The 25075-nt window shown below is 43.6% G+C and overlaps 1 protein-coding gene across 5 annotated transcripts in view; it reads left to right on the top strand.

Annotated features, from left to right (window-relative positions):
* LOC137378924 (dipeptidyl peptidase 9-like) overlaps positions 1-25075 on the top strand; it is a 147811-nt gene that overhangs the window by 118683 nt on the left and 4053 nt on the right. For 4 of the 5 annotated variants that reach the window (XM_068049424.1, XM_068049423.1, XM_068049426.1 and 1 more), the window contains 5 exons: positions 1135-1270; positions 5152-5297; positions 14632-14778; positions 17010-17162; positions 20455-20597. In XM_068049424.1, coding sequence (XP_067905525.1) covers positions 1135-1270; positions 5152-5297; positions 14632-14778; positions 17010-17162; positions 20455-20597 — 725 coding nt within the window. Of the gene's footprint in view, positions 1-1134; positions 1271-5151; positions 5298-14631; positions 14779-17009; positions 17163-20454; positions 20598-25075 lie in introns of those variants that run through there. The other variant, XM_068049427.1, reaches the window with a different exon arrangement.

Genomic DNA, 25075 nt, shown 5'->3' with positions numbered 1-25075 from the left:
ATACTCCCTCATCTAGTTAATGCCTCAAAAAAAATCAACCAGGTTTGTTAGATATAACTTGCCCTTTACAAATCCATGGTGTCTGTCTCTCACCAGCTTATATTTGTCCAAATACTCATTCGCTCTGTCCTTAATAGATTCTAGTAACTTACCCACAATTGACGTTAGACTAATAGGCCTGTAATTTCCGAATTTATCTCCTCCCCTACTAAAAAAAAAAGAATGACATTGGAAGTTTTCCAATCCCAAGGGACAATTCTTGAATCAAAAGTTTTGAAAGATCATGACTGATGCAGTAACAATTTCTTCACCTGCCTTTAATACCCTGACGTGGAAAGCATGGTCCAGGAGATTTGTATATCTTTAATAAAAGCAAAATACTGCAGATGCTGGAAATCTGAAATAAAAACAAGAAATTCTGGAAATACTCAGCAGATCTGGCAGCATCTGTGGAGAGAAGCAGAGTTAATGTTTCACTCTTTTGATTCTTGTTCTGATGAAGGGTCACTGGCCTGAAACGTTAGCTCTGCTTCTCTCTCCACAGATGCTGCCAGACATGCTGAGTATTTCCAGCATTTCTTGTCTATCTTTAATCTCATCAGTTACTCCATTGCCAGTTTTTTTTTAAACTTGTGTTGAATAGTTAGTTCCCTTGATTTATTTTTATTTTTCCATAGACATCAGCATGCACATTACAATCTATACTGGCCATGGATATGTTCCAGGTGTATCTCTTTTAGATTTTGAATTTATTCTAAGGGGACCGTAAACTGACCGTAAAAATACCACTGATTCTTACCACTGGCTCATGATTAGTATGGCTTCCTGGTGACTGTCAGATTGGGAGTAGCAATAGGCTAGAGAACAGGCGGGAACTGGCCTCCTCGGCTAGTTATTAGGGAGATGACCATAAAAGCTGTTCAATTTGGCAGCTCAACTATACACCTGAATCTGAGCATCTCCAGTACTGTTAACTTCTAATTCTTGGATTGGCAAAGACCACATTTAGTCACCTTGTGTAAAATCAAGATTTAATATGTCTCTGTCTGAGCCTGTACCTCTCCCAGCATAGGAATTTGGTGATCTTATAAAACAGTAACACTGTCTTGAAAATTTCTCTCAAATTTTCTTCAGAACTTTGACATGTTCATCAGCCATTACAGTAATGTCAGCACACCTCCCTGTGTCCACGTGTACAAGCTGACTGGTCCCGAAGAAGACCACTTACACAAAAAGCCGGAATTCTGTGCCAGCATGATGGAAGCTGCGGGTGAGTGTCCTGATGGAATGTGCCATCGCATCGAAGGGTAAATACTGGTGTTTATTTTATGGGCTGAGGTGCAGCTAGCTCTCCAGTGTCTATTGATAAAGGCAGAGACCAGACAGTTCCGGTCTCTGCCTAGTCTCCGCAGCCATAATCGCAGCCAAGGTGGCAGCTGGAATGCTACAATTTGCTTCTTCATCCCTGGGCGAAGTAAAGTGGAGTGGGGGAGGTGGTGAAAGACAGTCTGGCTTCCTGCTTCAGCATGTGGATGAATATCCGATAAGGACCAGATTGGGCTGGCTGTCATGGTTTTCCCTGTTGAATAGCTCACTGTTCACTGTGCAAGCTCTCTCCCAATTTCCACTTCTGGGAAGTGTTGGAGATGGTCAAGTACCTGAGTATCTTCACCCCAGCAATAAATTAATGCGAGGAGAAAATTGGCAAAAAGTATTATAGTTGAATGATATTTTATTCTTGGAATCTGTAGTACAATGAGGAGCTTATTTTTAGGTATGTTTTCAGTCTTCAGAACTTGTTGGTTAACAGTAAAGTGGGCAGTTTTTAACCAGGTTTAAATTCTTGCTGCTGTACTCAGAGTAAAGAAGGCACAGCAAAACTGTATAAGTTTATGCACACCTCTACTGGTAGAAAATTAACACTGCAGTGATTTTTCTGAACATATTTACTGTGGAACAGTTCCTAATCATGCAAAGAAAAGCTCATAAGTGTGCAGCATGTACCTACCTGGAAACTACTGCAGGAAACTCAAAAACTGGGGTGTGCACTTTACCCCGTGTTCTGCATAGAAACGAACATTGTTCACTAATTTTGCAAATCAGGATGTCCTGCCTTTATTTTGTGTTGTGAACGTGCAGATGCCTATTTTATGTAAAGGACCCCCCTCTTAAATGGATGGATATGTGCCAGTTAAGAGAATATAAGGAAAAGATCTCCCAACAAATGTACAAAGGAAATATCTTTCCCCATAATTAGGTGCCCACCACTATCAGAGCCCTAAAATCAGTGGATTGGTTGCTATGTAGTAACTAACTTCCACTATTGATACTTTCTTGTTGCATACCCATCAAATGTTAACCTCACACACATCTGCTACAGTAGCTGATCTTTGAAGCTATGACTGGGATTCTGCAATGGCTCAGCTGTTAAGTCAGTGAATAGTTGAGGAAGCTCAAGAAGGTGAGGCAATCCCAGGTCTATGCTGAGTTACTTGAGCACCAGTAGGGCCACTTGGGTTAACCTTGGCGATCCTGATTAGAGCGGGGAAAGTCATCTACGTATTGTACTCCTGATTATGATCCAGCCAACTCCCCTTTGAATTGTAGATTTGAGTGTGTCAGTTGACGACAGAAATAGGCTTGGCTATTTATGGCCACTCCATTTTAACAGACTGCTGGTATTTACTGTTGAGGTCCACATGAAAATAGCCTCCGTAGTGATGTACCAGTGTGCAACTGGTACCGATGGAATTGTATCCCGGTAAGACTCAAAATCTTTAGGAAGATGAGGTGTTGGTTTAATAAGTAATGAGAGAAGTGTTTGCAACCATTTAGCAAAATTAACAAATTCTATGGCCTGTAACTGAGATTCAAAAGAAATAAAACTGAAAAACTGACATTCCTTGGCCAGCCGCTAGGTGGAGTTCCACCATAGAGTAAGGAGCCTGCGTCCTGTTATTCATACGAACATACGAATTAGGAGCAGGAGTAGGCCACCTGGCCCCTCGAACCTGCTCCGCCATTTAGTAAGTTCATGGCTGAACTGATTACTCCACATTTCCACTGACCCCTGATGACCTTTCTTACCCCCTTGCTTATCAAGAATCTATCTACCTCTGCCTTAAAAATATTCCAAGACTCTGCTTCTACTGACTTTTGAGGAAGAGAGTTCCAAAGACTCACCATCCTCCGAGAAAAAAATTCTCATCTGTCTGAAATGGCGACTTTTTTTTTAAACAATGACCCCTTATTTCTAGATTCTGCCACAAGGGGAAACATCCTTTCCACATTGACCCTGTCAAAACCCTTAGAATCTTTTACATTTCAATCAAGTCGCCTCTTACTCTTCCAAATTCGAGCGGATACAAGCCTAGCCTGTCCAATCTTCCCTCATAAGATAGCCCGCTCATTGGTCTAGTAAGCCTTCTCTGTACTGTCTCCAACGCATTTACATCCTTCCTTAAATAAGGAGATTAGTACTGTAAACAGTACTCCAGATGTGGTCTCACCAATGCCCTGTATAGCTGAAGCGTAACCTATTTTTGTATGCAATTCCCCTCGCGGTAAACGATAACATTCTATTAGCTTTCCTAATTACGTGCTGTACCTGCATACTAACCTTTTGCGATTCATGTACTAGGACACCCAGATCCCTCTGCGTCTCAGAGCTCTGCAATCTCTCACCATTTAGATAATATGCTTTTTTATTCTTCCTGTCAAAATGGACAAGTTCCCACTTTCCCACGTTATACTCCATTTGCCAGCTGTTTGCCCACTCAGCTTATCTATATCCCTTTGTAGCCCACTTATGTCCTCTTCGCAAGTTACTTTCCTATCTATCTTTGTGTCATCAGCAAATTTAGCAACCATACCTTCAGTCCCTTCATCTAAGTCATTTATATAAATTGTAAAAAGTTGAAGCCCTAGCACAGATCCCTATGGCACACCACTCATTACATCTTGCCAGCCAGAAAAAGACCCATTTATGCCTACTCTCTGTTTCCTGTTAGCTAACCGAACTTCTATCCATGCCAATATGTTACCCCATACACCATGAGCTTTTATTTTCTGCAATAATCTTTGATGTGGCACCTTATCAAATGCCTTCTGGAATGCTAAGTACAATACATCCACTGGTTCCCCTTCATCCACGGCACATGTAACTCCCTCAAAGAACACCAATAAATTGGTTAAACATGATTTCCCTTTCACAAAACCATGTTTTGGTTTACTCATCATTGGGTGGTATGAATGATGATACTCATCATTGGGTGGATTAGATGGAAAACACTGGCAGCCAGGGCAGAGGTGCCTAAATTAAGGCTCGCCAGCCCTGACATTCTAGTCCTCAGCCCAAGTGACTCAGTCATATTTGTGTTCACTTATTACTGGTGTGCCCTGCTTGAATTTTGTGAGCCTGGGATTTTGTAAATGGTTCTTTTCAGCATTCTTGTCTCATTGGTGGATCAAGTGAAAATCGCATTAAAATCATATCCATATCAGATTAATTGGAATATTAAGCATTTCCTATGGCCTTAAAGCTCCATGGTATGCATAAATCTAATGTGGGCTGCTTCAAGTAGTCTAAATGGGAAGAGGGCAATCTTAAAATAAATGCTGATAGACTGAGTCTGGCTGGGCTCTTTTTCCTTCCACTCTGAAGACAATGACACTTGCTTGGGTGCAGTTCCACATGCCAGCTGCTCTATATACCTCACCCAACTGAAGATTCAACAGGTGTAAACTTAAACAATGAGTGTCAGCAGGCTATAGTGCTGAATCCAATGCTGTTTTTTGTGTTGTATCCACACGTTTATTGCCAGTGCAGGAGACTGGTTAATGAATAAATGCAAGGACCCTGGCTAATATTTTTCTTGTCTAGCCTAAGGGCGTTGAGAAGTTTGAGCCTAACTGTCCTGATGGCTGAGATCGGCTAATTCGACAGAGAATTGGGATCAGAATGGTCTTGTGGTCTGTTTTAGTGCTGGACTGTATGTGCCATCTACTAGGTTACTGGAGGAATTTCAGCTGAGCTTTGAACGGTGCTAATGCCATTCTTTACTATCTAAAACTGGACAAAACTGAGATAAATAGACCTGAATTCTGTCACTTTGTAGAGTAAGGTTTAACTTTTCTCCTTACATTGAACAGGTTGCCCCCCTGATTATGTGCCGCCTGAAATTTTCAACTTCCCTAGTAAATCTGGTTTCAAGCTGTACGGCATGCTATATAAACCTCACAACCTGCAACCAGCTCGCAAGCACCCCACCATCCTCTTTGTTTATGGAGGGCCACAGGTAAGGCTACCAGAAGATATCTTTTCTTGTCTATTTGGAACATGTGAGTCAGCTTTTCAAATAAACAGCAAGAAAATGTGTGTTTAAAAGTGCAAGAGGAACTTCTGAAGAAAATTGGAAACTAGCATTTTATATTGGTGAAATTAGCTTTAGGAACATTATCACTTTCTTTTCTGCTCTCTATTTTTGCCACAGCCAGAGTTTATCGTTTATGCCTAATTGCCTTTGAGAAGGTGGTGGTGAGCCACCACCTTGAGCCGCTGTAGGCTTTGGTGAATGTACTCCCATGGTATTGGTAGGTAAGGAATTCCAGGATTTGACCCAGCGATGATGACGGAACGGTGATGTATTTCCAAATTGGGTTGGTGTATGAATTCATTTTTTCATCTAAAACATGTTTACAGGGCACCTATTGCCTGTTGGTGACTAGTGATTGTTCTCTTGGCCATGAAGGCATGTTGGGGTCTCTTTGGAGTTGAGAGATTCCAAGATGACATACCTGGCAGTAGAGATTCATAACCAAACCAACCCTCTGATGTACTGGCTAATCTGAGAGCACAGTACTCCAGATTATCCAGAGTATGGCTCACTAAGGTTACTGAGTAGGTCTGTCACTGGGGGCTTATCTTTGCCACTTTCCTGGTCGAGAAACCAAGAGTATCTTTGCAAGTGCTGATTATGGTAGCTTTGAGGGTGAACCAGGCATTGTGGACATTCTGTGGCTCCTACTCGTTGAGCGTCGCCAGGTTGCTTGCAAGACGCTGCCTGAGTAGGTCTGTCTTTGCAGATTCCCAGATACCATCGACATTGATTTTCCTGTGGCAGTGCTTGTGCTGCCACTGCTTGTGCTGCCACTGCCGTTTTTGGACTGGGTTTATGGAGATTGTAGCTTGGATTAGGCGATGATCGGGCCAGCAGTCATCGGCTGCTATCGTGGCATGGGTGATGCGAATATCCTTGTGGTCCTTCGAGCTGCAGTACACTGACGACGCTTGAATACGTGCGCGCTCAGGCCAAGCTTCAAACCCTCGTTGATGCATTTACGGAGGCATATGGATGAATGGGTCTTAAGCTGAACATCCAGAGGACAAAAGTCCTCTACCAGCCTGCTCCCGCAGCGCAACACTGCCTCCCAACTATCAAGATCCACGGAGAACCACTGGACAATGTGGATCACTTCTCATACCTTTTGGAGCCTCCTCTCAGCACAGCCAGACGTAGACGATGAAACTGAGCATCACTTCCAATGTGTTTGCGCAGTCTTCGGTCGTCTGAGGAAAAGCGTGTTTGACGACAAAGACATCAACCCTGGCACCAAGCTCATGGTCTAGGGCCGCAGTATTACCTGCCCTCCTGTATGCGTCGGAAGCATGGATACTGTACAGCAGACATCTCAAAGCCCTGGAGAGATATCACCAGGGGTGCTTCTGCAAGATCCTGCAAATTCAGCGGCAGGACAGGCGCCCCAATATCTGTGTCCTCTCTCAGGCCAGCAACCCCAATATCAAGACACTGGGTCATGTCTAGTCAGTTAGGTTGGGCAGGCCACGTCGTCCGCATGCCTGACAGAAGACTCCCAAAACAAGCTCCATCACGGCAAGAGGTTACTAGGCACAGGAAATGCTTCTGAAAAACTGTGACATCTCCACTGATTCGTGGGAATCTCTTGCCCAAGACTGCCCAAAATGGAGACTAAGCATCCGTGAAGGTGCCAGCCAGTTCGAACAGCGGCGACATGCCCGGGCAGCGACCAAGTGCAAACAGTGGAAAGAGCTTTCGGAAATTCGAGCATCCCAATCACTCGCCTCACCACACAACACCTGCCCCAGCTGTGGTAGAGTGAGTGGATCTAGAATTGAACTATTCAGTCACCCAAGGACCCACAACCCTGGAGTGGAAGAAAGTCACCCCTGTTTGTAAGGGACTGCCTAATATAGAAGAGAAGGGAAGATCTTCTCACTTGGTAGCAGATAAACCTACAAACCAGTGCACTAATGGGCATTTTCAGGAAAACCCTATGTACCAAATGGGGCACATTGATTTCATCAGTTGGAAACTTGCATTAGACTTTTAATGGAAAAAATCCTACAAGTTAACTTTTTAAAAAAAAAAACTAGCAGCCAAGATGGCCACGGCAGTTTACATTTGAAACACCGAGTTTGGCCTGGAGAATAGTGTCAAACAGAAGCTCAGCCAGAACAATGGCTTGCCCTAAGTGATTGAATTACCTAGAATGGTGTTATTAGCACGGCCGTCAAGGCCATTACCACCCATCGACTTTGAAAGAGTCAAACCCCCCTCTCCAAGTGTGGTTGGATGCTCTGGGGCATGTAGCACTTTGAATTTCATTAGTAGATTCCAGAAAAAAACCTCATTAGAAACAAAGGGTATTGATAGATCCATGTGATTGACGGCTCATCTCTGAGGAAACTAAAGTTTTGTGACAGACAGCAGAACAGGCAGTAACTGAAAAGATTGCGACGAAGCAGGTGGCTGCTCCTGTGTCTCCCCCTCTCTTTTTCTCTCTCTCTCCCCAGAAAATATCAAGAGAAGAACAGACTGGGGGAACCCCCTCCAAACCTATAGACCGCTAGTGCCAGCAACCTGGGGAAGAGAATCAATAATCAATTCTGCCTTCAGAACCCCTGAGCAAAGCAAGCCAACCACAGTGCACTTGGGCCAGCGAGGACTTCAAGTCTAAGCTCCAATTGAAGATTACTGGACTTGCAGACTGTATTTAAATTCCATTTATTCTGGACTTTAATCCAACCACCAAATCTGTTTCCCTCTGTAATCTGTGTGTGTGTGTGTGTGTGTGTGTGTGTGTTTGACTCTCCTGTGAATCTGTGTGCAAATGTGTAGTGTATTTTTAGTATTTTACATCGGGTTAGAGTGTTAGGTGTAATAAACTTGCCTCTTTCTTATTTAAACTCAAGAAAACCCTGTCCGATTGATTCTTTGCAGTTACGTTACGGCAAGGGTGAAACACTTACTGAGGTGATGAGCATAACCATTGTTTTTTTAAAAAAAAGGAATAAACGCTGTTGTGGTCAAACCAGAGAAGAGGCGAGAGGGGAGTCTGAGACCCCCTTCCTCATCTGACCATAACAGAAATTTGGGGGCTATAGTCCAGGATTGTAACTCAATGCCAAAGGAGATATTGGAAGTGGGAAACCAAATTGATCCCGATCAAAGTTTCAAAAAAAACTTCAATATAGGTTTTCTTGTGGTTTTCATGCTAGAGTACTAACATGTCCAAATTTGACGACAGTACCTTCCCAAGTCAGGGTGAAGTAACTTGGGATAAGTTAAAGACCCTATCTATTGAAGAGTTGAGGAATGTAGGTGGGCAGTTTGGGATTACTTTCCATGCAAAAGCGAAGAAATCTGAAATCCTAAGACTTGTGGCCAACCATTTTACACTTTGAACCTGAAGAATCAGAAACGGGGTTAGAGTCAGACACAGACAGGGTAATGTTAGCAAAAATACAATTAGAACAGAGGAAACTTGAACTGTAAGAAAGGGAAAAATAATTTTCCAGAAGGAGAAAGAAGAAAGAGAGCTAAGGCGGCTTGAATCAATTAGGGGGCAACATCGTACCCCCAGTGAAAGCCTGGCGAGTGAGGAAGCTCTTAAAGTTCTCCCAGTTGATTCCTAAGTTCAGTGAGGGAGATGTGAAAGTCTTTTTTTTGTCACTTTTGAAAAGCTTGCAAGACTGTTGAAACGGCCGCGAGCTGGACCCTATTGTTACAAAGCAAGCATAGCAACAGGAAAAGCCAATGAGGTTTATTCACTGCCAGATGAAAGTTCATCGGATTATGAGTTGACTAAAAACACTATCATCGAGGAATATGATCTGGTACTGGAAGCGTACTACCAGAAATTCCGACCCTCCGGAAGCAACCTGATCAAACCTACCTCGAGTTTGAAAGAGTTAAGCAGCTGGCTTTTGGACAGTGGTTAAGGGCCCTTAAGGTACAGCCCACATATGAAAACCTCAGAAGTAATTTTTCTTGAATTTAAAAACTCGCTTCCCCTTTCTCGTTCTCCATCTAGAGGAACAAAAGGTTCAAAGAGCCAGGCAGACTGATGAATTTGCTCTCGTACATAAGTCATCCCCACAAACCCGAAAAGGATAAAAGGTGGGAGGGATAGGAGCCCAAGCAGCCCTGGGCGAGAAAGGAAAGCTGGACACACGGGGTCATCCTCAAGCCAAAAAAGATGGTGATGAGAACAGGAATGAGACCCAAAAACCTGTGTGTTTCCACTGTAACAAGGCAGGTCACCTCCGAGCTGACTGCTGGAAATTATGGGGAAAACCTGTAAGATTAATCATGGCACACCAGACCAGTGTAGGAGAAGCAACCCTGATGGAAAACACAGCAGAGCAGGCTGTGGCTGTAACTGCAGCAGCAGTAAGACCCAGGAAACATACTGCTGTGGGTGCGGGAAAAGTTAATAAAATCCCTGAAGTTTATCGGGATTTTGTATCCCAAGGGAAAGTAACTCATACCCTTCAGGGATGAAGGAGCCACCAGATTCCTTCTGCTGGGAAAAGGCATGACCTTTCCCTGTGAGAGTATTAGTGAATGATATCGGAGGGCGTGGTATGTCCGTACCTTTATATCGAGTGCACTTAGAGTGCAGCCTGGTTTCGGGACTGGTGACCGTGGGGATTGTCCCTAGTTTGCCTGTGGACAGGGTGGACCTCCTGAATAATGATCTGACGGTGGCGAAGGTGGTAGCTACCCCCATAGTGGTAGAGAGACCGAAGGAGGTCAGAGAAATAGGACAGTTGCAGGAGATGGTCCCCAGAATTTTCCCTGACTGTGTGGTGACTCGGTCCGTGGCCAAACCAGCTCCATCAGAGGAGGCTGCACTGGCACTACAGACAAATGACCTTATGGTCTGCTTATCTGAAACCTCCTTTGGGAAGTTAGAGGAACCAAGGAATAGGTTAAACAGATTTTCCCTAGTTGAGGTTCAGCAAGCCAACCCAGTATTCAAGTTGTTAGCACAGGCTTACCAAATTGAAACTGAAGTAGAGGAAGCCCCCTGAGTGCTACTATTTAAAGAATGAGGTGCTGATGAGGAAGTGGAGACCTACTCATAGACCTGTGGACAGGGGTTCACCAGATAGTGGTGTTGCCAAGGTACTGTAAAGAAATCTTAAGAATGGCCCACAAGCTTACAATGGCTGGACACGTCTGTGTACAAAAAAACCAAAGCCCACTGGCCAAAACTCCACAAAGATATGGTGGAGTTCTGTAAAATTTCCCACATGTGCCAGGTATTGGGGAAGCTCCAACCTGCAGTAAAATCTGCACCCCTAATTCCCATACCAGCTATTGGGGAACCCTCCAGCAGGTGGATTGTGTGGGACCTCTGTCGAAAACAAAAGGAAACTGATAAGCACAGGTCTGTGAGACAGTTAGGGAGGAAAGGGACGCAAAGGACAGTGAGGGCAGGTTAAAGGAGGGTCGGGAGGCTTCCCAAATGGAACCCCCTACTGTCCGGTTAGCCAACCCTGAAATGTTGGAAAAATTAGACCCCGCACGTTCCTACTTAAATGCAGGCTAAAGAAGAACTCTACCCAAGCTGCGAACAGCATTTATAGAAACCTGCAGTGACCAGGAAAATTCCAAAAAAGACAAACCAACAGTAAGGACGATGCCTCAACTAGTTGAAGTGCCACAGGGGAGTGCAGTGGGAGTTGGACAATTACCTGCGAGCAGGAATGTCCCAGCGGACATGGGGAATATTAGCAAAGCGACTCTCTCCACAGTAAAGGGAAACAAAAACAAAAATGCCCTAAAGTGAACAGCACTTGTGTGACTCACCAGAAAACTAAGTGAAGCCAGAGTGAATCTATCCACTGAAGAGGCCAATGATCAAGGACCAAGCCCAAAGCTAATTAAATCTAACTATTTCACTTCAGAAGTCAGTAAGAACAACAGTCCAGAGGAAACTTCAGACACCTCACAGGGGCTTAAAACCAATTTATTACCCGCCACCCCTATAGGGAGCGAAATTGTCAAGGTACTGGATCCTGAATGGTTAAAACCACATGTCGCAAAAACATCAGCTGAGGGGTTAAAGCTTGTACGTACAGCAGAACTTGCCATAGCTAATCATGGTAATTTGCAGACCTCAAGTTTCTTCAACAACCACATGTTTATTAAGATGCACCACTCCAGGGTATTATAAATCGATACGAAAGAAACCTTAATCCCATTTGACAACACACAAATATCCCAGACAGATTCCAAGAAAAAAGGAAATTAAATCAGCATTGCTGTTGCAGAGAAAACCAGCTGCAACAATTCTAAGATTCATGAGTGCATTGTAGAGTGAATAAGAATGAATGTGTTTTCCTCTCTCTCTTTTCCACTCCCATCGTCTCACCTCCGTACCAAGCAGAATGAAGTATCAGGAAAACTCTATATGCCAAATGGGACATATTAATTTCATCAGTTGGAAACTTACATTAGACTTTTAACGGAAAAAATCCTACAAGTTAACTTTTTTTTAAAAAAACTAGTAGCCAAGATGGCCACTGCAATTTACATTTGAAACACCAAGAGCTTGGACGGGAGAATAGACTCTAACAGAAGCTCAGCCAGAACAACAGCTTGCCCTAAGTGATTGAATTACCTAGAATGGTTTTTATCAGCATGGCCATCAAGGCCATTCCCACCCATTGACGGTGAAAGAGACAACCCCCGTCCAAGTTTGGATGGACAGGCAGGGGCACGTAGCATCTTGAATTTCATTAGAAGATTCCAGAAAAAACCTCGTTGAAAACAAACTGCCTGTTCATCTCTGAGGAAACTAAAGTTTTGTGATACAGCTGACAGGCAGTAATTGAAAAGACAGCAACAAAGCAGGTGGCTGCTGCCCTGTGTCTCCCTCTCTTCTCTCTCTCTCTCTCCCCAGAAAATATCAAGAGAAGAACCAGTTGCAACTGGGAAACCCCCCTCCGAGCCTACAGATCGCTATAGCCAGCAACCAGGGGAAGAGAATCAGCAACCAATTCTGCCTTCAGGTGCTCTGAACAAAGCAAGCCAACGATGACTTCGACCAACGATGACTTCAAGACTACAGCTCCAACCAAAGATTGCTGGACTTACAGACTGTATTTAAGTTCCATTTATCCTGGACTTTAATCCAACCATCAAATCTGGTTCCCTATATAATATATTTGTGTGTGTGTCTGTCTCTCATGTGAATGTGTGCGCAAATGTGTGGCTTATTTTTAGTATTTTAAATCGGGTTAGAGTGTTAAGTGTAATCTTGTTTAAACTGCAGAAAATCCTATCCAATTGATTCTTTGCAATTATGTTAGGGAAAGGGTGAAATACTCAGAGGTGGTAAACATAACCACTGTTTAAAAACAAAAAGGAATAAACTCTGTTGTGGTCAAACAAGAGAAGGGGTGAGAGGGGAGCCTGAGACCTCCCTGCTCACCTGGCCGTGACAACATGGTAGGCTTAGCTGAAAAAGCAGCAGGTAGCCTATTTTCTACTGTTGAGGCATGTGATAGCTCAAAAAAAATACAGCTGTATCTCTGTACACACCTGGGCTTCTCATACTAGGCTCTGTTAACCTGTAGCTCTGCTGTTTGAACTTGTGCAAAAGGCAGTGGAGGAGGGAACAAATATCTTTTTGGGGAGTGTGTATGCTCGATATCTGACAGCAGCAAAAGCAAAATACTCCGAATGCTAGAAATCTGAAATAAAAACTGAAAATGCTGTAAATACTCAGCATCTGTGGAGAAAGTTATTGACCTGAAATGTCAACTTTGATCAAACCTGGGCACTTGATAGTCTTGGTCCATTCAGACAATGTGTGCATTTACTGACCGAGTCTTTGAGATGGCCTGTTTCCCTTACTTTGGATCTCCTTACATTTTCTTTCTCTGTCACTCCATGTAACCTTTTTGGCTAAACAGGTGGTCTGCTTATAAAGTGTTGCTCAAGGAGTGTATAGCTGATCTCCGTGCACCTTCTGGAGACGTGGAGCCTTCTGGCTGTCTTGTCGCCCACATACGAACAAGCTGAAATTCAACAAATGGTGTGAAGAAGACATCAGCATGAATTTTTGCCAGTCTGTGACTTAGCCAATCTCTCACTAGTTTTATGATTGGCTGTATTTATGGCATAACCCATCATAAAGCTAGTGAGATAGATGGGTTATGCCGTAAACATAGCCATCTATCTCACTAGCTTTATGATGGGTTATGCCGTAAATATAGCAATGTACCAACAAATGCATGCACTCGCTTTTTATCATTTGTGTGCTTGTACAGAGTGTGCTGCACCTGCTTCAGCCTCATACTGATGAACACATTAGGAAATTGCGCATTCCCAGTCTGCAATCTTCTGTCCATTAATGTTAATGAGTAAATCACAGGTTGGAAATGTGAAGTTTTGCACAATGCGATTCCTGCCTCAAGTCAATATCAGGAGCAGTGGAATTTTTACCCTGAAATGCACAAAATAAAAATTGAAAGTAAATGCAAAGCAATTTTAATAAGCTACCACTTAATTTAAAATAGTTCAAAAAGGGGTGTCTGTTCATTGTCCTTTCCCAGTGTTGAAGCTTAAGCCTTAGATCTACCGGTCAAAGGCTGCCTGTGAGGGGGTGGATTTTAAATAAGTGATGCCATGAACCCAGCTTGCTATTGTCATCTGGCTGCCACTGGTGAAAGCACAAAAGGTTTTAATTTCCTCTCTGCCATTTATTTTGAATGGGCTGTTTGTTAAACTATCTTAATTAGGAATTTAACACAGACACATTAACCACTGCAGTGAATGAAACCCACTTGGTCTGTTCTGAGACTGCATGAGACATCTTCGTGACAGCTTGAAGAATGTTGTCATGCTCTCTCCTCCTCTGCCAACTCCTTTAATAACGCAAACAGTTGTTAAAATCAGTTTTTAAAAAGGTTTGAGGTTCACTTTGCAGCTTTCTGGGTTCTTACATGCGTGCCATTTAGAGTTCTGCAGAATCAAGCATCTCAACTATGTTGTGTTCTCCACTTCTGAGATTGCTCAGTCAGGTAGAGGTAGAGGTACAGGTGCAGTATTGTGGCCTTTCATTTATGGTGAGATTCACAGCCAATCTTAATCCTTGTTTGACATCCACATATACGCTTTTAAGTGGATTACTGTAAAGCAGTCAAGTGAGGAATCTAGGGAAAATTTGAGACTGTTTTGAGATTGGACAGTGCACTCCAGTGGAGAATTTGGAGCTCCTGCAGTTTCTTTTGACATCTTCACTCATCTGGTTATTAGGATATTGACTATAGAATTTGTTCCCTTTTTCATGTAGGTCCAGCTGGTGAACAACTCATTCAAGGGAATAAAGTATCTGAGGCTGAATACACTGGCATCTCTTGGCTACGCAGTGGTGGTGATCGATGGCAGGGGGTCCTGCCAGCGAGGTCTTTTGTTCGAAGGTGCCCTCAAAAACAAAATGGTATTTTTCCTTTTTACCACAGTGATTTTAAAGTGACATTTAACTAAACATGGCTGTACCTGCCATGTTCTTATAGTCTGTAGAACTATATATATTAAAAAGCTCAACTTCATTCCCTCCCCTTAGGAAGGCATGGATATTGGTGCTAGGGTACAGGTTCCACAGACACTGGTTGTTCATGTGTGATCCTTAATGTTGTGCTGGTTAATCCTGGTAGTCATCACTCATTCTACTTCAAAAATGTAATATGTTCTGACACGTCTCACATAAAGAAAAACTACTGCCTTACTCACTGTCATTGTAAATATCATTCTGTAATTTCTCTGGTGCCACTAGCTCTTTCTAATACAACAAAGCTATTTGCGGAGATGCAATCTGTATGTTTCTGGGCCAGAGCTTTCTCTGTTGTGCCTTCACTGTTGAACAGACGGTTCCAGTTGCTATAATACATCATATCTATCTTTTCCGCAATCTTTGTGCAAAGGTGGGAAAATAAGGGTGGTATTGGTGAGCTGTCATCGTCTGTCTAAAAGTCCTTTTCCCCTTAAAACAAGATTATTTCAGGAATGAGGCAGACAAATAACTCGAGCACCCAGTTGACCCTCAAAACAGTATTATGTAAGTGTACTGCTTAGTTTCAAGGTTCCTATTTATCACATGTTGAATTGCTCTCCCAACTTTATATTCCAGCTGGGCATGTTGAGTGCTTTGGATCAGATTGTTCACTCATAATTTTGGACGCACTATTGCTGATGCATATTTCATTTAATGTGCTGTGGTAGCCAGATTAAATGCTTTGTGTAACAGTAAATATGTTCTCTGCACAAAAAAAATGGAGATTTTTAGTTACCCCCTCACCCCACACATTGTTTTTCTTTTTGTGGCTATGTTGTGTAGCAAAGGTGATGATACCAGCCCTGGGGAATAGAAATGTTTCCATATCGGGCAGCTTGTTCCAGGCCCAAGCAGACCCAGGTCAGTTCAGGATGATGTAGATGCAAAATAAAGCTGTCTACTTGGCTCCAGCAAAATGCCAGGGCTGCAGCCACAGAACATTGCACCAAAGTGATTGGTTTATGTGGGAAATGGAAAACATTCTGTGGCTTTCTACGATGTCCAATTGGTGCCACATTGGGAGATATTTTGATGTTGTGGGCCATGCCATTAGGAACTGTGCTGACAGAACCTCATTACACTTGTGACTTAAAGCCAGGAAGCATTACTTTTTCATCTCATCAGACGAGGGTGTACTTTAACTCATTCCAATTTTTCTACTTTATTGATTTATGTCTCCCAGCACCCAATAAGTTAGCGATGTGATCTGCTTTGAGGTCTCTGTCGCTTTGTAACCACTCACCATCAAGGGATGTGTGCAAGAGGACATGGGGTATCTAACCCTTCCCTACTGGCAAGCCTTACTGTATGAAGGCATGATTGTGACAATTGCCATATAAGAAATCAGTATCAGTTGGCCAGGTAGTGTACATAGTTGCTTTGCTGGGTTTTGCAACAGGGTAACCCAAGATGCCTATTGTCTTTTAGTTTGCACAAATCAGAAGCAGTGACATCAACTTGGTGTTGAAAATGTCAAGGAAGAGCAAGTATTCTTTGGCCCATCAAGCTTGTACATCTAGTAATCACACTCACCTAGCTTGGCATCCATTGAACATTTTGAACTCACCTAATCATAAAGATAAATAGAAATGAGGGAGGCCATTCAACCCATCTAGTTCAACCTTCCATAGAATTCTAAGGTCCTACCCCCTCTCAGTAGGTATTTCTAAGCATTCATCGCCCTCTGGATAACATTTTTTTCTGAGGTCTGCTTTGAATTAATGTTTCACTTATTTAGGTTTATAGCTTTAGTCCCACATACCTGACTTAAATCTTTGATCTTGTATTTACAATTTCCCTGTGACTGCTACTGCCGAATTGTAAATAGACTGAGGTAACCCTGCGAGATAACAATTAGGGGGCGATAAGTCTGTTCGATTAAACCAAACAGTTCAGAATCCACATTGTTCTTGGAACTTAAAATGATTTCCTGCCTCCTGAATGTCTCACCCAAATCTCTGGACCATTTTCCATCTGCACTGTGCTAATGCTGCTTGTAAATTAACCACCTAGCAGCCTGTACAAGTGACTGCTTTGTTTTTACTCTCTCAGGTGTTCTTAATTGTAGAACTCAGTAATTATTGAAATTTTTGATGTCTCTTTTCTCTTCTACACAGGGCCAGGTAGAGATTGAAGATCAGGTGGAAGGGCTGCAGTGGGTTGCTGAGAAATATGGCTTCATTGATCTAAACAGAGTTGCCATCCATGGCTGGTCATATGGAGGTTTTCTCTCCCTCATGGGTTTGATCCACAAGCCCAAAGTCTTCAAGGTAATGAAAGCACTAGCGGAATCGATTTGGATGAATTGTGTTTAAAAACTTGCAACCTTTTTATTTAAAAGCAGGATAAAATTACACCTCTGGAACCAGTTGCAAAGTACATTGCTCCTCCAGAAAGCTCCCCACAGGAGTGGAGATAACCGACAAGACGGACGGGAAATTATTCAGCCTCCATCGGCTCCACTCCAAAACACATGTTACTCCATCCTCAGTCATTGAGCTTCAGTACACGGACAGTGCTTGTGCATGTGCTCACTTGGAGACTGAGCTCCAAGTCGTCATTGACTCACTGAAGCATACAAGAGGATGGGCCTTACTTTAAATATCTGGAAAACTAAGGTCCTCTTCCAAGCTATTCCCGCAGCACAACATCATCCTTCGATCAGGATCCATGACGAGACCCTGGAAAACGTGGACCATTTTCTATATCTCTGGAGTCTCCTCTTAACGAAGGCAAACCTAGCTGACAAAATCCACCACTGCCTTTCAGTGTAACAGCTTTGCCTTCGGCTGACTGAGGAAAATAGTATTTGAGGGCCAGGACCATGGTCTACCGGGCAGCAGTGATCCATGCGCTCCTATATTCTTCAGAGACTTGGACAATCTATAGCAGGTACATCAAGGCACTGGAGAAGGACTACCAATGCTGTCTCCACAAATTCCTTCACATTCGTTGACTGGATAGGCGATTTAATGTCAGCATTCTCTCTCAAGCCAACATTCCCAGCATTGAGGTGCTAATCACCCAAAAAACAGCTTCTCTGGGCAGGCCAAGTTACTCGTATGCCTGACACCAGGCTCCAGAAGCAGCTGCTCTACTCTGAGCTTCGCCACGGCAAAAGGCTCCCAGAAAGACAAAATAAATGCTTTGGGACATTCACAAAGCATCCTCGAAGGAATCCAACTTACTCACCAACTCACAGGAGACCTGTTCCTCTACTGCTCAAAGTGGAGAAGGTGCGTTCGAGAAGGTTCTGAGCACCTTGAGATTTCGATGGGAGCAGGAGGAGCTCATAGTCCCCCAAGTAACTCTCCTGTCCAACTCTTCAAACACTACCTGCCCCACACGTGGTAGAGTCTGCAGTTCACGCGTCAGACTCGTCCGCCATGGTAGAATGCACTGAGCCAGAGTAGAAGCAAGGCATCATTGGTAGAGAGTGCTTGCCTAGGATGATAAGAGAAGACATTGCTCATGTTCATGGTCTTAAGCAATTAAATTAAATCATGGAATCCTAAGTGAAATTTCATTTAATCTCTTCAAAATTTGCATGCTTAGATTATCACATGATGGATCCCTTTGTTAGCAGGTGATTTCAGTCTCTTTTTTTGGATTCATTTTACTGTTTAAAAAGTTACAACCTTATTTTGTCCTTCAAAGGAAAGTGAACACAAATAGGAGGAAGTCATATTTCAGTTGTACACCACTCTCATAAGCCAATGTTTTGAATGCTAGTGTCCCCAAGACATGAGACACATACAAACTTGAGTCAGTGTGTGCAAAGAGTAGCAGCACAATGGCCTATAGATTGATACTCGTGTTGGTGCAGTCATGTTTTGTACTGTGGAGTGTAGGGATGAAGCTTTGCTCAGTTCTTTCTGAACTCGAGTGCCTTCAGTCCAGCTTCTGTCGTCCTCGTAGCATCAAAACTATTCTGACCATAGTCTTCTGTAACTGTTGTCATGGCATGTTAGCGTTCCTTATCTTCTTTTGACCTCTCTCCCATTTGTACCATCTTGTTCCATCACCCCATTTCCATCAACGCTCCTTTTGTCTAGTCCATGGAACAACCCTTCACTGGTTCCACTGTTATCTTTTCCAGTGCAACCAGCACAGCTTCAACAATAGCTTCTGTTCCTGACCAGAGTCCCATATGCAGCTATCTTTGTTTTCTTTCTCCTTCCTCAAGTATGTATCCCCATTTGATGAGTATATCTATAAACACAAAGTTAACTTCCATCTATATGCTGCTGACATCTAGTACTGCATCAACTGCAAGATGACACTTTGGCATGCTACCTGTCACTGTTGTACATGTGTCAAAACTTCTTCCAACCGTGTTAGGAAGATTGAAGCTGTTCTTTTTTTGTCGTCTGCCATTTGACTCCTCTCCCTCCTTGGCTATTTGCTTAGACTGAACCAGGCCACAAATCCTGTTCAATTCTGATCTAACCTTTAAGCCCCACATTCAATCCATCAGCAAAATCACTTCCATCTCTTTGACGGTGACCGGTCCCATCTTTATCTCACCCAAACTACTGCCAAATGTTTGTTTCATGTTTTTTCCACATCTAGACTGGAATTCTCCATGATTATGCTTGTCGCCTTCCTATGTACTCCAATTTGCTCAAAATTTGTTCATATCGTGTTCAGCACTGAGTTACATTCACTAATCGCTGTCAAACTCACTGACCTACAGTGGTTCCAAATTTCCCCAATGTATTACATTTCCTATTATCTCCCTTCATGACCTCACTACAGCTGCAACTTCCTCTCGCCTTAAGTCCCCTCCTGCATTTTAGTCCTTTGATTCTAAACTTTTATGCATAACCCCTGCCCCTTCATCCTATCAGTTGCCTTGGACTTACAATCTAAAACTCCTTTCCTAAACTCCCATCTTTAGTTTTCTCCATACTACTTTAAAAAAAAAAATTAAAATCCATCTTGGCTATGTTTCCAGTTGCATTTCTAACTTTGCCATGACAGTTTGGCATCGTTACTTTATGGTGTGATAAATAAGAAAAGTACCTTGGGAATTTCTGTACTTTAAAGACACTATATAGATACCAGTGATAGGGCTGGTAGTAAGTTGCCTGCTCCCCTTTCTCCATCTTTCTGATGAGACGTTAACCCAAGGCCCTGTCTGTGCTCTCAAGTGGGACTAAAAGATCCCAAGGCGCTATTTTGAAGAGCAGGGGAGTTATCCAATATATATTCCTCAATCAACATCATGAAAGCTGATGATCTGATCATTATCACGTTGTTTGTGGGAGCTTGCTTTGTGCAAATTGGCTGCTGCGTTTCCTGCATTACAACAGTGATTTCAAAGTACTTCATTCATGGCAAAGTTCTTTGAGATGTCCGGTGATGTTGGAAAGACCTATATAAAGGTTTTTTTTTAAGGTGCCATGTATCCAAGCCAGAAGAAATTTAAAAAAAAAAAGTGGGGTGAGGGAATCTTCTAATAGGAGTCATTGAGCTCAGACACTGAACTTTGTGATAAAAGACATAACGTTACCCAAATGTTGTCTTGTGTATAAAACAGGGAATCTTGATATCTTGCAGGTTGCTGTAGCTGGTGCGCCAGTCACAGTCTGGATGGCCTACGACACTGGTTACACTGAGCGTTACATGGACGTCCCAGAGAGCAATCAACAGGGTTATGAAGCTGGTTCAGTGGCGCTACATGTTGATAAGCTACCAAATGAGTGAGTAACATAGTTGTTTCTCAAAGTAGAATGCTGCGTTAGAGAATTTCCAACACCAGAACAGGTCAATTGGCCCAAAAGCTGTATACAAGCAGTCTCACCCCCTCCAGCTAATCTGATCAAATATTCCATTCCTTTCTCCTTTACTGGTTTATCCAGCTTCTCTTTAAATACATCACAAGCTGTTTCCTGTTCTGTAGACACACAAAGGCTCAAATTTGTAAGAATGTGTTCAGTTTAACAATGACTGGTGCTGTTTCTAATGTGAGGAATGATTCATTCATTCTACCATGTTGATCATGCAGTTGTAATTTGAATTGGAGATTTCAGGTAGTGATTTGGATTTAGTTCCTTATTATTCATTACCATTATCTCTACTTCCATACAGGAAGAATTTGTATGAAAGTTAGGCAAGATTAAGTAAAAATCTGCAAATGCAAGATATCTGACATAAAAATGCTGGAGACCTGTCAGCAGCTGAAAAAATGGGCTAATGTTTGGATGGAAACCCTTTGTTTCCCCCACCTCTAATGAAAAACACTGGCTAAAACAAAGAAGGGTGGGGAGACGAACTGGTGAAGCAACTCTGTAAGCACTATTAATAAAAGATTTAACACTGAACATTTTTTGATCTAAGATTTTAAAAAATGCTGCTTGGTGCACACAAGATGTTTCACTCAGACTGAGTGTATTTAAAGATGAATCGAAATAACCCCGAAGTGTGGAATTGAAAAAAATTGTTAGATTAGGTATTCTAATTGACTTAACAGCGATATCTAGCCTCATCATCATCTCAATCAGTGTAGGCTGAATGTTATAGTGGTGCAGCCTATATTCTCCCAGTGGTATTGTCACTGGACTAATAACTCAGTGACCCAGGGTATGCCCCTGGGGACGTGGGTTCGAATCCTACCATGGCAGAAGGTGGAATTTGAATTCAATTAACAAAACAAAAAACTGGACTTAAAAAATCTAGTCTAATGATGGCCATGAAACCATTGTTGATTGTTGCAAAAACCCATCTGGTTCAGTAATGTACTTTAGGGAAGGACATCTGCTGTCCTGACCTGGTCTGGCCTACATGTGCCTCCAAACCCACAGCAATATGGTTAACTCTTAAAATGCCCTCTGAAATGGCCTAGCAAGCCATTCAGTTGTACCTAACCGCTAAAAATTCAAGGAATGAAACCGGACGGACCACCCGGCATCGACCTAGGCACTGGAAATGACAACAGCAAACCCTGCAAAGTCCTCCTTACTAACGTCTGGGGGCTTATGCCAAAGTTGGGAGAGCTAGTCAAGTAACAGCCTGACATAGTCATACTCACGGAATCATACCTTACAATGTCCCAGACACAACCATCACCATCCCTGGGTCTGTCCTACCAGCAGACATGGTGGCACAATGGTATACAGTCAGGAGGGAGTTGCCCTTGGAGTCCTCAACGTCGACTCTGGACTCCATGAAGTTTCACGGCATCAGGTCAAACATGGGCAAAGTAACCTCCTGCTGATTACCACCAAACGCCCCCGCCCCCCAACCCTCGGCTGATGAATCAGTACTGCTCCATGTTGAACACCATTTGGAGGAAGCACTTAGGGTGGCAAGGGCACAGAATGTACTCTGGGTGGGGGACTTTAATGTCCAACACCAAGAGTGGCTCGATAGCACCACAGCTGGACGAGTCCTAAAGGACATAGCTGATAGACTGGGTATGCGGCAGATGGTGAGGGAACCAACAAGAGGGGAAAACAAACTTGACCTCATCCTCATAAATCTGCTGCCGCAGATGCATCTGTCCATGACGGCATTGGTAGGAGTGACCACCGCGTAGTCCTTTTGGAAACAAAGTCCCGTCTTCACATTGAGGATACCCTCCATCATGTTGTGTGGCACTACCACTGTAAATCGGATAGATTTCGGACAGATCTAGCTATGCAAAACTAGTCATGCATGACGTGCTGCAGACAGTCATGCAACAGCATTATACTCAACCACAATCTGTAACCTCATGGCCCGGCCTATCCCGCACTCTACCATTACCATCAAGCTGGGGGATCAACCCTGGTTCAATGAAGAGTTTCAGGAAGGCATGCCAGAGGCAGCACCAGGCATGCCTCAAAATGAGGTGTCAACCTGGTGAAGCTACAACCCAGGACCACTTGCATGCCAGATAGTGGAATCAGCATGCGATAGAGCTAAGTGATCCCACAACCAACGGATCAGGTCTAAGATCTGCAGTCCTGCCACATTAAGTCGTGAATGGTGGTGGACAATTAGACAACTAACAGGAGGAGGTGGCTCCACAATATCCCCATCCTCAATGATTGGGGAACCTGCACATCAGTGCAAAAGATAACGCTGAAGCGTTTGCAGCAATCTTCAGCCAGAAGTGCCAAGTGGATGATCCATCTTGGCCTCCTCCTGAAGTCCCTAGCATCACAGATGCCAGTCTTCAGCCAATTTGATTCACTCCCCGTGATATCAAGAAACGACTGAAGGCACTGGCCACTGCAAAGGCTATGGGCCCTGATAATATTCCAGTAATAGTACTGAAGTCCTTTGCTCCAGAACTTGCCGTGCCCCTAGCCAAGCTGTTCCAGTACAGCTACAAAGCTGGCATCTGCCCAGCAATGTGGAAAGCTGCCTGGGTATGTCCTGTACATACAAAGCAAGACAAATCCAACCCGGCCAGTTACCACCCCATCAGTCTACTCTCGATCATCAGTAAAGTGATGGAAGGTGTCATTGACAGAGCTATCAAGCGGCACTTGCTTAGCAATAACCTGCTCAGTGATGCTCAGTTTGGGTTCCACCAGGGCCACTCGGCTCTTGACCTCATTACAACCTTGGTTCAAACATGGACAAAAGAGTTGAACTCCAGAGATGAGGTGAGAGTGATTGTCTTTGACATCAAGGCAGCATTTGACCGAGAATGGCATCGAGGAGTCCTCGCAAAACCCCAGTCAATGGGAATCGGGGAAAACTCTCCACTGATTGGAATCGTACCTAGCACAAAGGAAGATGGTTGTGGTTGTTGGAGGTCAATCATCTGAGCTCCAGGACATCATTGCAGGAGTTCCTCAGGGTAGTGTCCTAGGCCCAACCATCTTCAGGTGCTGCATCAATGACCTTCCTTCAATCATAAGGTCAGAAGTGGGGATGTTCGCTGCTGATCGGACAATGTTCACCATTCGTGACTCCTCAGATACTGATGCAGTCAGTGTAGAAATGCAGCAAGACCTGGACAATATCCAGGTTTGGGCTGATTTGTGCCACATAAGTGCCAGGCAATGACCACCTCCAACAAGAGAGAATCTAACCATCTCCCCTTGACATTCAACGGCAGTACGATTGCTGAATCCTCCACTATCAACATCCTATGGGTTCCCATTGACCAAAAACTGAACTGGACCTGCCATATAAATACCATGGCTACAAGAGCAGGTCAGAGGCTGTGAATCCTGAGACGGGTAACTCACCACCTGACACCCCAAAGCCTGTCCACCATCTACAAGGCACAAGTCAGGAGTGGGATGGAATACTCTCCACTTGCCTGGATGGGTGCAGCTCCAACAACTTTCAAGAAGCTCGACACCATCCAGGACAAAGCAGCTTGCTTGATTGGCACACCGTCTATAAACATTCACTCCCTCCACCACCAACGCATAGTGGCAGCAATGTGTACCATCTACAAGATGCACTGCAGCAATACACCAAGGCCGCTCAGGCAACACCTTCCAAACCTGCAACCTCGACCACCTCAAAGGGCAAGGGCAGCAGATGCGTGGGAACACCACCACATGCAAGTTCCAAGCCACACGCCATCCTGACTTGGAACTATATCGCCTTTCCTTCATTGTCGCTGGGTCAAAATCCTGGAACTCCCTTCCTAATAGAACTGTGGGTGTACCTGTCCCACATGGACTGCAGCAGTTCAAGAAGGCAGCTCACCACCACCTTCTCATGGGCAATTAAGGATGGGCAATAAATGCTGGCATGGCCAGCGCCACCCACATCCCACAAAACGAATTTTTAAAAAATGGTGCTGGCAGCAGTTGTGACTCTAAGCTAAAGGTAATTCTAAACTTTCATCTTTTCATGCTGCTTATGCAGCACAGAGCCCAAAGGTTCATTGGCGAATGACCGCAATAAAAATCCATATATTTTAGCTGCAGCCACATCTGATATTACCCACGCCTTGTGTGTTAGTGATATTTGATGAAACTCAACCTGAGTTCTGAATACTATTTCTAAAAGATTCATGGTATTATTGGCAATATTTATTTATTTAGGGATACAGCACTGAAACAGGCCCTTCGGCCCACCGAGTCTGTGCCGACCAACAGCCACCCACTTATACTAACCCTGCAGTAATCCCATATTCCCTACCACCTACTTACACTAGGGGCAATTTACAATGGCCAATTTACGTATCACCTGCAAGTCTTTGGCTGTGGGAGGAAACCGGAGCACC

Source organism: Heterodontus francisci, chromosome 17 (genome assembly GCF_036365525.1).
Source record: "Heterodontus francisci isolate sHetFra1 chromosome 17, sHetFra1.hap1, whole genome shotgun sequence".
In the NCBI taxonomy this organism is placed as follows: domain Eukaryota; kingdom Metazoa; phylum Chordata; class Chondrichthyes; order Heterodontiformes; family Heterodontidae; genus Heterodontus; species Heterodontus francisci.
This window is presented reverse-complemented; position numbering and strand designations above follow the sequence as displayed.